Source organism: Drosophila yakuba, chromosome 3L (genome assembly GCF_016746365.2).
Source record: "Drosophila yakuba strain Tai18E2 chromosome 3L, Prin_Dyak_Tai18E2_2.1, whole genome shotgun sequence".
In the NCBI taxonomy this organism is placed as follows: domain Eukaryota; kingdom Metazoa; phylum Arthropoda; class Insecta; order Diptera; family Drosophilidae; genus Drosophila; species Drosophila yakuba.
The window spans coordinates 5,547,318-5,560,733 of record NC_052529.2 but is presented as its reverse complement, the minus strand read 5'-3'; the positions used below and the strand labels follow the sequence as shown (position 1 = coordinate 5,560,733).

At 42.9% G+C, this 13,416-nt stretch overlaps 1 protein-coding gene across 2 annotated transcripts; it reads right to left on the bottom strand.

Moving 5' to 3' along the window:
• Nucleotides 1–344: 344 nt before the first annotated feature.
• LOC6533023 (ammonium transporter Rh type B) lies at nucleotides 345–10,941 on the bottom strand. Of its 2 annotated transcripts, none has more exons than XM_015194293.3 (9): nucleotides 10,432–10,941; nucleotides 8,289–8,457; nucleotides 7,489–7,654; nucleotides 7,137–7,398; nucleotides 3,413–3,603; nucleotides 2,410–2,604; nucleotides 2,221–2,314; nucleotides 2,059–2,161; nucleotides 345–1,438 (listed from the first exon to the last, which is right to left on the bottom strand). In XM_015194293.3, the coding sequence occupies exons 1-9, from the start codon at nucleotides 10,598–10,600 to the stop codon at nucleotides 1,282–1,284; spliced, it is 1,506 nt and encodes a 501-aa protein (XP_015049779.1). In that variant the 5' UTR covers nucleotides 10,601–10,941; the 3' UTR covers nucleotides 345–1,281. The 2 variants fall into 2 exon arrangements, with proteins under 2 accessions (XP_015049779.1, XP_015049780.1); XM_015194294.3 differs by having other exon boundaries at nucleotides 345–1,838; nucleotides 10,432–10,940.
• Between the last annotated feature and the right edge of the window lie 2,475 nt (nucleotides 10,942–13,416).

Below are 13,416 nucleotides of genomic sequence, written 5' to 3'. Positions count from 1 at the left end.
CTTATACAACCAGAAAATGGGAAGACAGAGTACGGCCCGCCCAAAGAGTAGAACGGTGCACCGGGGAATACTTTGCCAAATTGCACAATCTACTCAGTCTCATGTCCTCTGAACTGCGCCCAGTCTCCGACTCCAGTACGAATCCTTCTTCCCCAGGACCTGGCTAGACACGTCTGCCAGACAGGAGCAGCAGCTCCGGCCACTCATTTGACTACTCGGCCTTGTCGTCGTGGAACCTTAGTAAACATCGTTCGGCCTAAAAAGCATTATTCGGCAGTCAGAGATCTGATGTTAAGATACTTTCAGCAGTTCGATGGCCATACAAAATGAGAAAGCCAATTATGTGAGTTTTCCATCGACACTTTCGCATTGGAAAATCGCTCTTTATTGCAGTTGACAACTTTTATTGACAGCCATAAAATGTCATGGATTTTCTGAACAACTAAAGGCATGTTCTAGTTTTCATTTTCGCTAATTTAGATACATTTCACAAATCATTAGAGCCTGTGGCGGAAGCAAAATTATTAAACGGTTTTGGGATTTTCACATAATAAACGCAAAGAGGAAGTATTAATGCATCATAAAACGTTTAAGAATATAAGAAACAACTATAGTATTTAACATACTAGAAATGATAAATGGGATAAATATGGTATCCGTGTTCTCTGACTCATTTGGATGCTATTAATAGCACCTAGTTGGCTTTATAAATTATTTTATGTCTACAGTTTTTATTTCTTAAATATATTTAATTAATACTTTTTTGAAACTGACTTTGCAACCGGGAACTATTCCAATGGTCGCGCAATCTTAATGACTTATCTTCACAGCTGTAAATGAGTTAAAACCAAAGCGCAGAAGGCCAAGACGTTGGCTGGCAATTTTTATTGAGACTTGTTGAACTGTCGGCGGCAATTGTTTGCCTTTTGGGTTTTGTTTGTGCGTCTGTGGTGTGACAAAGCCAACTTAAGTAGTTGGCCGCCAGCTTATCGGCCAGTTGTCCGCTGGTTGTCCACTGGCGGGCGAAACTGTGAGTCGTTTGAAAGACATTATTCCTGGTCCGCCTTTGTCCGGCGATTAGTGGCCTTCGGCGCCAGGTGAGCTAATCGCCGGCTGAGCTGTGCGGCGTGGAAAGCTGGAAAAGCTAAGAAAGCTGACTGGATCGGATTGGAGCAGAGACGGTGGAGGTGTCCTGGTGCTGGTGTCTTGGCCAAAAGTCGCCTAATTAGCCAGCACTTTGTCGTGGGCCACTTAATTAGCGGAGTGCAGAGGACAGAGCTGCTAGTGCAGAGCTCCGCGCACATACAAATTGTTGGCAGGGACAATTGCATTCCAGTTGCGCAACAGAAATGGGCGCCAATTAAAGTTGGCGGCAGACTGGGAATTCGAGTTGGTGGCGGCGGCATCGTCATCCAAAAGTTTGGCGAGCATATTTAAACTTTTTGCGCCAACATTCATTCGTTGTTGGATTTTATGTGTATGATTTTAATTCCATTAAAAATTGCGCCCGGCATGCGAATTGTACAAAAGAGTTGGAGGAGAGTGTCACATTTAAAATATTTTTATTGCTAATACTTTTTTTTTTTGTTGCTTGCTTTTTATTTTGGCATTACTGTTTTTTGGTGCTCGACGCTAATTAAATGTGTAAATTGTTGGAGTTTTTAATTAAATGCGACAAATGTCTACAAAAATTAAGCGAAGCAGGCAAGGACAACGCAACCCATTGTCCTGGGCACTCACTACCCATTGGTGCATTTCATTTGTCTGGGTGTTTTTGTTTGGCATTATTTTTGGCTTACTTGGCTTACAGCAAAAGCTCGTCAACTTTGTCTAGTTCACTGCAAAAAAGGCGGCAAATCAAATCAGCGAAATGCGTATGCAAAGCGGGGCAAACGAAAATGGCATACAATTTGGCAAACTTTTACTTCGGATGTGGGGGGCATTGCGTGCATTTAATGTAAATAAGATAGTAATTATTGTAAAGTAGTCGCAAGTAGTTAGACAAGGCACATTCGAGGCGCGTGAACTGTGATCAATCTGGCAGGCACAACACTTAACTATTCCTCCTTGTTCTCGGCAGCCGGTACCTCCCAGTAGTGCTCGTCCTGGTGGTGTTCGTCCTTCTTCAGATTGCGGAAGTTGGTGTACTTCAAAACGGCACCTATATTTTTGGAGTTTACAGCTAGTTTTAAATTTACAGGACAAGTTTAGTTAAAATACCTGTCAAAATGCCACCGCCGATGGCAATGAGCAGTGTGACAGCAATGCCAAACAATTGGTAGCCCGCCTGTGAAGTGGCATTCCGGCCAAGACCCTACGGAACATGGAGAACGGAAAACGGGAAACGGGAAACGAGTCCAAAAGGTATTAACACCCATCGGTGCACAGATGCCGGACAGCGATACTCACGCCCATGATTTTGGTCTCGGTTCCGTTGCTGCCCACCATGGCCGGGAAAATGTCCTGCAGCTCGGATTGGTACTCGCCCACGGTGACCATCGAGGCGTAAATGGCCGACGCAATGGCAGAAATCAGGGCCGGCATTCCGTGCAGGTTGTGCACTCCACAGGTGTCGTGCAGCCTCAGATTGGCCGTCATCCAGGGCTAGAAACCAGAACAATAAATTAACAAACATATTGCTTAAAACCACAAAGAAGAGAATAAATTCTAAATAAATTGGTTGCCTGTCTAACCATTTTTCTTTGATATGATATGATAAGCTATACCAAAATGTTTGAGTAGATTTATATACCCTTAGTTACTTTCCAGCTTCATCATCAACATTAAAATATTTAAGAAAGTCTATTTAAAGATTTTATTTTGTTTGAAATACTCTTCCACTTTCAACTTTCAACTTTTCTACACACTTCAAGATAGAAAGCAATTAAATTTCCTTCAGCTCTCAACAGTTTTGATAACAGGTTGTATTTTCTTAAGTTGAAATAATTAATGGCCAGTGTCTGAATTAAATTGTAAATGGTAAATTGTAAATTGTGATAAAAGTGAAACATGGCAGGCAGTCAGTGTGTCACTTGAAAACTGCAAATTTATTTACTGCTCCACGGAATTCGGTGCAGCTGCGTGGTCATAATGCAAATGGAAGTCCGCCGGAATCCGGGATGAAGTCCGTAGGAATCCGGCTACAGCTACGGCTACGGCTACGGCTCCGGCTGTGGCTGACCGGCGGGCAACAAACTTTACTCATTAGCGTCGCATTTTTCCTAGGCGCACTAATTAAAGCGAAGCCACCGCTAGCTAGTTTTGGTTCCAGGTACGCGATTTGAATGGGCTGTATGCTGGTGCATGGCAGCCTATTTGGGTTTCCCTTTTCCCTTTTACATTTTTTTTTTTTTTTGATATTTTTTGTGTGGTGTGAGTGGCGCTGTGTTCAGTTTTAGCGTTGCGAACTTACTGTTAAATAGCGATAGCCGAGCACCGAGACCGTGCCGGCGATAATGCCAATTAAGACAGCTCCGTGGGCTCCTAGCAGCAAGTTGCACACTGTGCCCACGGCAACTCCGCCGGCGAGGGTCGAGTTCTGCACGTGCACCATGTCCAATTTATTCTCGTGGCTGACAAGCGCGGATACAACGAAGGTGGTCACTGCAAAATACCAACGGGTTACGGGTGAGGGGTTACGGGTGAGGGGTTACAGCTTCGGAAGATGGTCCAAAAACAGTTGAATGTGGCTAACACAAAAAAAAAAAAATAACACGGAGGGAGGCTGTGGCTCGCATTTATGGTTTGCAGGCAGATTGAATGCAGCGCACGGACTTCGAATGGCCCGGCTTAATTACATGATTTTAATGCATTTTTGAATGAGTCTCTGGCTAGTTCATTAGAGGGCAATGAATTGCTGAAAGTTGCCTTTTATGGTGCGTAATGAATAGAGTGGGGTTGAAGTACCTCTGGCAGAAAACTTATTAGTTGCGAAATATAAATATTAAAGAAGAATATTTTGCTTGAACAAAAACCCTATGAAACACTATCAAATATGATACAGCTCTTTGAGCACTCTTTAATTTATTTGTTTTTGCTTCATTCATAAACACGCAACTGTCAATCAATCGCAAACGAGACATAAAACGGAAAAATCACGTATACGACCTGTTGAATAGGTAAACATCCATTGCTATTTACTCACTTGCAGTCTCTCTACTACGCAAACGGGGTTGCAGGAGAAAATCCTTTGCATTCGTAAACCCTCCTGTTTAGTTTCTCTAAGACCAACAAGCAGCTCTCGCTAATCACTGGAGCAGCAGGAATGACACAGCCAGCCCAACTCAACCCAAGAACAACTAGAACGAAACCACACTTTGGTAATAAACACAAAACTAATAAAAATGTAAACACGACAGTGGAAAGATCCCATTGGATTTCCCTGGTTTTTCCCCCCTACTGTGTCGCCTTTTGTCGCTTTTCCGCTGGCCACAGGACACAGCACAACAAGGACGCTACAGTTTATGGCCGTCAGCCAGCATAAATCTCGACTGAATAACACTAAATACTTAAAAATCTCCATTTTATGGCGGAGCATATGTTGCAGCCATAATAATTTGCATAAATTAGTTTGGGGCCTGGCGTCGGTTGGCCACTGCAAATAAGTAAGGCAAATCTCAGCCGACGGGTGAGTTGGGATGTTGGAAGGGGCATTTAACCGCAACAATTTCAAAACAGCTTTTGACGTTGTCCGGGCGACGCTCAACAACGAGAAACAGCAAATTCTGGCTTAAAAATCAATTAAACAGCTTTTTTACAGCCGCTCCTCATAGTCACGGTCCTGGTCGTCCTGTTTGTCCTGTTTGTCCTGCTCGAGCTCTAAACCAAAGCCAGGCCAACGGCATCCGAGATTCAGGACATCAGCTGGCGTTGCTTTTGTTTTTGCCCTGCTTTTCTCCAGCCCGAACATTAAACAATTTAAATTAACGCCAATGGTGTCACTTGCGACTGTAAAATGTGTTTTGTGCTTAGCGTTCTTGGCCAATGCGGGTAGATTCTCCCTCCTCCTTCGTCCCTGGAAATGCCCACCCTATTGACCAGGTTCAAACTCAAAGCACACGGCAGGAAATTAAAGTGGTCCGTATTAAAGACTTTTAAAATTCCTCGTGTTTGTGCTGGTACCTAATTGTTGTATTTTAAGATATCGAACGTGGCACTAGATGAAGTATTCTTTAATTATTATATATTTCGTTGTTAAATACCTTTGTTATTTAATTTTTCTCTGTGCTTTTCTATGCGAAGGTCCAGACGGCGCTCCGGCTCATTTTGTGCCTGGTGTGAAAACAACAACTGGGGCGTATTTTTGCTGTTGGCGCCACATTCGGACACCAAATGGCGTCGTCTGACCCCCAAAACCCCCTTCGATCCTGCTCCCACTGCTGCTCCGCCCGAAACCAATCCTGCTGGCCAGACCATGCATGTCCAGTCCACCCGCATAGCCGACCAAAGGACTACGACCGTCTGCCACACCCACCAGACCGCCTCTAATTTCAGCATTGAACTGAACCCCAGCTTTAGTTTAATTAAGGCAACAACTAGTGAGCCAAGCAACCGGCTTGTCCACCGAATGGACAAGGACACGCTGGGCAGGACATGCGGGAATGGGAGTGGGAGCGGGGTCTAGGCCACTGCAACGGACGGAGCCGCACGTTGGCTCAACTAATCGCACATCCTTCCGCATAAAATGCCCGCCCAGAATCCCACTTTTTCTCTCTCTCTCCCATTGAAAGGATACTCTACGAGGTCTATTTATGGGCTGGGCTAGCACATTCTGCTGCTCAGATGGGAATGCATTGATTAAGTTTCCTCTGGTCGGATATGAATTGCAACTAAATTTGAATATGCACTTTATTGAGACGAGAATTTTTAACGCAAATTAAGATGTACTCCCGAAGAGCACTTTCACGCAGAGCAAAGAAATCAAAATGAAATGCTAACAAGTGATACTCTTGAAAATATGCAACATGATGCATTTATACTTTAAGTGCTTGAATTCCATTTGGCCAAATTAAAATTCGAAAAAACAGAGAAGTGTTTTTTAATGAATCTTGACAGAAGTATATTTAACCTGGATGTTCTGTTTATAATTGTTTACATGAAATGAACTAAAGAAATAATTCATTTTAATGAAAGAAATATTTGACTCGGAAAGCAAATTAAATGAATTTGGCAATAATTGCGAAATAAATAAAGCCACCTTGACTGTAATAAAATTTAATGAAATGTTTCAGCACAATGCTTGAAAAAAATAGAATTCCTGTCCGAAACAATTGAATTCAAGATGGGAATAAAAAATATTAAAATAATTTTTTGTAATGCATTTTGCAGGGTATCTGTATCTTTGGCTACACACCGTGCAACTTCTGCTGACTCGTATGCCCAGTTTAGGTGTTACCTCCACCGCTGTAACGTGAGGGCTTTAATGCCATGGCCAGGAGAAGCGGAGCTGAAACCGGGTGAGACTCTGGCCACAGTTAGCCAAGTGTCGCCCATTCCTAGTTGGCTTATCTCAGCTGCTGGCCGTACTATTATTACGGCTCTTGTTGTTGCTGCCGGGCGTCCTTTGTATACATTTAATTTGTGTTTTGTTATTTACATTAACCGAGCGAGTCAACCCAAGGGCTGCTGCTTTTAGCACATTTTCTATATGCGCCTGAACTGGGCTGAACGTGTACTGAACTGGACTGGACCAGGACCAGGAGCTGGACAGACTGGATCTGAATGGGATTTGCCGTCGACTACTGGACCCACCCATCAGACTAAGCAAATGCCGGACAGGCTGGTTCGTTTTTATGTGCGCTACGTGCTCAAAATAAATTTTCAAATGTGTTAACGAAACTATTTGACATTTAATTAGTTTGTGAGGCGCATGCACAAGGACCTACAGGACTACAGGGTTGCCTGGGATCCTTTTTCAATTTCATTGGGTGCTCTGTGCTAATAGGCCCGCCAACATTATAATTAACAAGGCCTGAGCAGACCCAGCAAAGCGTGAAAATATGTATGTGCGAGTGGGCGAAGATGGCCGGAAGATGTATGTCCGGAGTTGGGAGATGGACTGCGCTGAACAGGCGAAAAGGAATGTCCTACAGCTGCCCTCCACTTGAGGCAGCTAATTGCCGGGGCACGTGACTCACCTGTTGCCGCGGCTAATGACAGGAACGTGTTCAAAATGGCCCGCTCACCGCCGGCTCCCTCGGCCAAAACGGAGTTAAAGCTGGGCCAGTACACCCACAGGAAGGTGGTGCCGATCATGGCAAAGATGTCCGAGGTGTAGCTGGCGCCCTCTAGCTTTCCCGTTTCGTTCTGGTCGCTCGAGGGTCGCAGCATCAGAGCCACCGCCAGTCCAAAGTAGGCTCCAAAGGCGTGGACAGTGATAGAGCCGCCGCAGTCGCAGATCTATCAGAAATAATAGAATATTAAAAAAAAATATATTATATATTTTATATTGTATACAAAGCAAACTTAACTACGTAGTATAATACTCACACTGAACACATGAAGAGCCAGGTACTCATTGGCGGCGAAAAGAGCCACCTCAAAGATGGACATGCATAGGAGTTGGATGGGCGTGGTCCTGCCGAGCAGGGCACCCATGCTAATCAGGGGCACGGCGGCGGCAATATCCGCATCAATGATACTCTCCAGGGAGAGGCTGTGGACGCAAAATGGAGGAGGAATACGATAAACAGGAAGTGCTACTGGGGACGCATAAAAAATGGCGACAGCTTTACAAAGAAATGGAATACATTATAATGCATTACAAAACAGTTTATATATTTACACGGAGAAATTATAGAGGAATTATAGATTTCCGGGAAGAGATGTTGAGAAATATAATCCTAATCCTGTAATAAAATGCACTGACATTTCTAAAAGCGAATCGTAGATTCAAAACTAAAAGTGTTTATATATTTTGAAATTTCTTAATGCCATAAACATATTTTTTTATATTCATTTAAGTATTATATTTATTTTCCTACACATGCAAAGGCAAAATGTTTAATGCCATTTTTCCAGTACATTTGACTGTCAGCTTCTTGTGCTTTTGTTTGCTGTTTGACTTGGGATTGCTGCCCATTTCACTTAGCATAAGTAGAAGATTCCACCCAAAGAGCCCGCCTCCTCCGGTTGACTTCTTCATTTAAAGTAATTGCCTGAATTCATTTTAAGCTTGGGGGTATTTCTCTTCATTTGACATCGCAAACTTATTTGCTCTTTGGCCTGTCAGCTTGACTTTGGAGCCGAAGTCGAGCAATTAATAAATGAAAGTTGGCCCAGCAACTCACCTGATCTTGCCGCCCTCCATGTGCAGGAATCCCTTCATGAGCACAGCCCATTGCACCACTAGAGCAGCCATGAACAGTGTGAATCCGGTGGCACTGTAGCCGTACTTGCGCAGGAAGGTCATTAGGAAGCCGAAGCCAATGAAGATCATCACCTGGATGTCCTGGAACTCTGCGGGGGAAACGGGGGCAGCTGTTAGTAGTCGGCCAAGTGGTTTCAGGATGACCATTGTCTGGGCCAGCTGGGATGCCAATTAATAGAGTCAAGTCGTTTCAATTAACCGCCCAATTGTCTGCTGCCAAAAGTCAATTGCATTGAGATTGATGTCACCAGGGTACCAAGACGCAATGCTGGATAGGCCACGCCCACTGCCACCCACTATTACAGCAGCACCCCCATAACCAACACCACCGCACAAATATCCCCTGTGTGCGTATGTGTGTCCGCGCGGGTGCAATTAGTGTGAAATACGGTTTAATTTATTTATTATGAATTGCAACAAGTTGTTTACAGACGCATTTGCATAAATTGAAATTAATGACTTTAATTATTCATCTGTGCGCGTGTGTGTGTGTCAGTGTGTGTGTGTTTGTGTGTGTGTGTGTCCATTGTTCGTTTCGGTTCTGTTCGTAACGTTTCGGTTCGGTTTGGCACAATGTACCCTGTTCTATGGCAGAAGTAATTAATGGAATTGGTGCCACGGGACCCAAAAGACTGCGGAGACTGTGCGAAAAAGAACTTCATTTATTTATGACCCGCCAACACTTGGCAAACAATGCCAGGACTCCTCGTCCTCCCAACATCTTCTCGTTCCATCGCAATGGCAAAGGACTAGGACATACATTTATATTTCGGTTAGCATGGGTAATAGCTTTATGTGGGATTTGATTTAGGGCTTCGACTTGGGGTCCTCTTAATTGTTTCTGTTCATTACCCATCGAACATCCCTTTATTGTGTTTTTACCATTTAAGATAGTTTTATTTTAGTGAATATTTTTTGCACAATCCCCATCACAATTCCAGATTAAGTGATTCCCTCTCGCATTACCGATCTATTTTCGGAACTTATTTACTTACTATTAATTAAAGATCAAAAGTTTTTGTTTACAGATTAATAAATTGTCAATTGATGATCGTTTGACACATCGTATGCGTCATTGTTATGGGATAGCACGGTTTTAAAAATATAGCATGTCAGACATTGAAGCTGTTGTCAAGTCCCCTTTGTCTATTGTATTTCATTAGCCCTACGAAGCTAATTAATCGAGAGAAAAAATAGTTTACGAGTCCAAAAATAAAATGCGTGACATTACCGACTAATTTTAAGCGAATCTCAAAATAGCCATGATATAAATATTTTTTATAGAGTTGTAATTTATATGGCGAATTACGAGTGCGCCACGAGCGCTTACTGAAGTGACTTTTATTGCACACAACTTTAAACAAATAAAGCTACAATAATATAGCAATAATATAAATTTATACAAATACCAGCTGTGATATTTTTGCACGATTGCTTTTGTTTCGGAGGGGTGAACGTAAATATATAACAAGTTTCCGCACACAAGAGGTGCACTTTTTAGGGGTCCCGTGTAAATTAATTCCACAGCATGCAGAAAACTATTTTATTTGATTTGTCAGTGCGAAATGTTTGCGCTGTTGCCATGCATATTTATTTTTAGTGACTTTTATTAGACAAAGCGGACTAATTAACCAACAAAAATATAATAATAATTTGATTATCAAAAGCTTTGTATAAATGATGTCTACAAATGTTTTCGCAACTTTTTGGTTAATGTGGAAAGTAATTTCAAAAGCTTTGATAAGCTGGGCGTGTCTGAAAAACACATTGCTTTGCTTAATGTTGAACCTAGTCATTCCTATAAGCCTTTGATTTTATGGCATTAAATGTGAAATTAGCCAAAACGAAGGCAGGACTTTTGAAGTCACCAATAAATTATTTCTTGTGTTAAAAAATACCTAGCAAATATTCATTTTAAGTCACTAACTTCTATTAATAAAAATAAAATATTAAATCATGCTCTATTTGGCCATGCCATTTATGGTTCATTTTAGAGGCTTATAAACGGAAGTCCTTGTTCCCAAGAAAAGCAAAAGGATGGGGGCAAAATCCCAGCTACTCACGCGGATATTTGGAAACGTGTTCGTTTGCTGATCCAGCGTCTTCGGCGTCGATTGCCAGGGGCAGCACCGTCTTTTCGTAACGCACGAACAGCCAGAATAGAACCAGGAAGATTATTTGCACAATCATCAGGACGACGTAGCCCGACACTTTGGCAGCCGGCGTATGCATGGTGGCAGGATGAAGGTGGTGGAGCTCGGGCAAAAAATACGAAAAAAAAACTAGACGGAACGGCTCCTGATTGGAGTTCGAGTAAAAAGCGGAGACGGAGACGGAGTCAGAGTCGGAGTTTTTGCTTTTCAGATCCCGGCCACAGACGATGCAGCACGTGTATGGGAACAGGAGGTATTTTTCCCCTTTTGCGATGTGCAAATATTTGTGCGCTTTTCCGCTCTATCTCCCAGACATGGGGATGCACACTGGCCAACCGTTTAGATATATATGCTATATATATATATCCGTTCACATTCACGATCTGCTGCGGCTGAGCACTGGGCGCGCACTGATGCCCGGAGCGATGAGCGCGGCGTGTAAGTAGCTGCGACTCGCGTCTGCGGTCAACGGGGCGTATGTGCGATATCCACAGCGATTTACTCGCATGATATAACTATTTGATTTAATTTGCAGTCGCCGCTGCTTTGGCTCTTGCTGAATTATTTACAGCGCCCCTCTGGAGACCAAGTCGTCGTGGTTCCATTATATTTAAATTGTTTTTGTTTTTGTTTTTGTTTTTGTTTCAGTTGCAGTGCAATTTCAATTCCAAATCGTTTTACAAGCCAGTCCAGACCTCTTTTGCGGTCTCCCCACCCAAAAGTCTGGCTTCAGTTCGGTTGTGTTGTTTGTTTCGTTGGTCAATTGATTGGTAATTCGTTACAAATTTATCCTTAGACTGCACTTCACAGTTGTTGCAGCCGGACGATTTGCATAAACGTCATTGAATGGCTTGGAAGGTGAAAGTGGCTAAAACTTTAACGAATTCTCCCATTTAAAGTGTTGTTATTGACTCGGGGCAAATCGCTTTAGCCACTTAGAGAGGTTTTCCCGTTGACCGATAAGCCGCAATCTCAGTGCTGGTGGTCAAGTGGCAATTGTCGTAAGTGTGAGCGTGTGTCAACAAAACCGATTCGGGTTGGGAACTGTCTATATACCAATTAATCCCACATATCCAGCAGTTTGCCTGAGAGTAATTAACATGATGACAGTCGAAATGATCGGTCGTTAAATAAATAACGGCTCAAGTGGAGCAGCTGACTCGATAGCAGATCGCCGCTCATTGATGAGCCCCTTTATTCGGCATTTTTCGGTTTGTTCAAGCAATTTCAACTGATTAACAGTCTTTTTTAGTGGTTTAGTGCGAACTTTATGGGCATATAAAAGCGTACCAGGTCGCACTCCAGTGCCAAAAGCTTCCAGTTCAGTATGTTTGAAATGGCTTCAGATCAGATGGTAAAAACTAAACACCAAAATTAGTTTTAAACTTAATTTTTGTAAAGCACACGATCACTTGGCCAAAACAAAACATTTTAAGTGCGATAAGACGCGGACAACTGATAATGATGATGCTTAACCAACGCCAAAGAACATTTGCCTACAGTTAAAATAAAATTACTAAATTTCCTGTTGTTCTAGTTGAAGTTGAGAGTCTAGCATGTATACCTCTAATTGCTTAAGCAAATATCCATATCAAATTAAACTGAACTCATAAAAGCGGCTAGTGGGGGCCGAAACTCAGAGAGGCCACTGGGGCGTATGATTGATATTTATTTTTTCAACAAACACAAGCGCACCTGTGTGAAAATTGAAATTCTCATGGCGCTGGCAACAATAAAAAAGGTAAGTCGGAGGCAGAGCCCACCTAAGAAAATGTGTGAAGTTTGCGCAAAAACCACAAATGTTGCCAGGCACGCGCTCAGATCTTGAAAATCCACACACACACACATCCACAAAGAAAGAAAGCAGCAGCAGCAGAGTGAAAGCAAAGAAAGCAGGCAACCGAAAGAAAGGAAAAGCATCCAGGGGGGTCGAAAGGATGGGTCGCACATCAGAGCGATTTCGTGCTGCCTACTTGTAAAGGAAAATTTGCATCCGCAATCACTTTAAATGTTTCCGTTTGAATACGCAAATAAATCGAAAAGGATTTCCAATGAATGCTTATGAGTGTCCTGGCAGCAAACCCTTGTTAAGTTTGTTGTTTACAACAAGTGTACATGTCTAAATCCCAGAAAAACGAAGCTCCAGAGCGGCAGAAAAATACCATAAAAGTGCGAAGCGGCTGCCAAACTGTCAGGATTGCGTCCGAGCTCCGGCCACAAGTGCTACTCCATCCGTTTGGGTTGCGGCCAGTCTGGGTCATGTGGAAGAACGCATTTGGGCCAGAGTGCCGGCTGAGCCATAAATAAATATGAGCCACTGTTGTCAGACAACAAGAGCCCAACCACGTTGACGATATGTTGATAAACTTTAACACCCCACAAACACTCGCATAAACCCGGTCAAGTGCCCAGTGTTGGTGCAACTTCCGGGATTCCTGTTCGTCCAAGGACCTCCGGCTACTGTTCCTGCTCCAGCTGACCCACAACAATTGTGCAGGAGTGGCGCTCACTGGGCATATGCACCGTGTTTGCATTCCCATTCGGGACGAAAGTCCTTTCGGAACATGGCCACTATGCAGGACTATTTTGTGTGGCTTTCCTGCGAGAGCGCAAGTATCTAGTGAGGAATCCTTGCTGGCTGTCAAGCACTAGGAAAAATTGTGAAAAGAATATACTCGAGTACTATATTGTTGCAAAAAAGATTTTCTCATTTCAAATGTCTTAAAATAATTTCATAAATATATATTAATTTAAATGTAAACTTAATAAATATTAAGCCAGACGTCTTAATCTTAGTTCAGAACTTCCAAGGAGTTTTCATACATTTTCGCATGTGTTGAACAACTCAAAGATATTTTCCAAGTGCAGCATTTCAGAGTCGCTCCAGTTGCACAA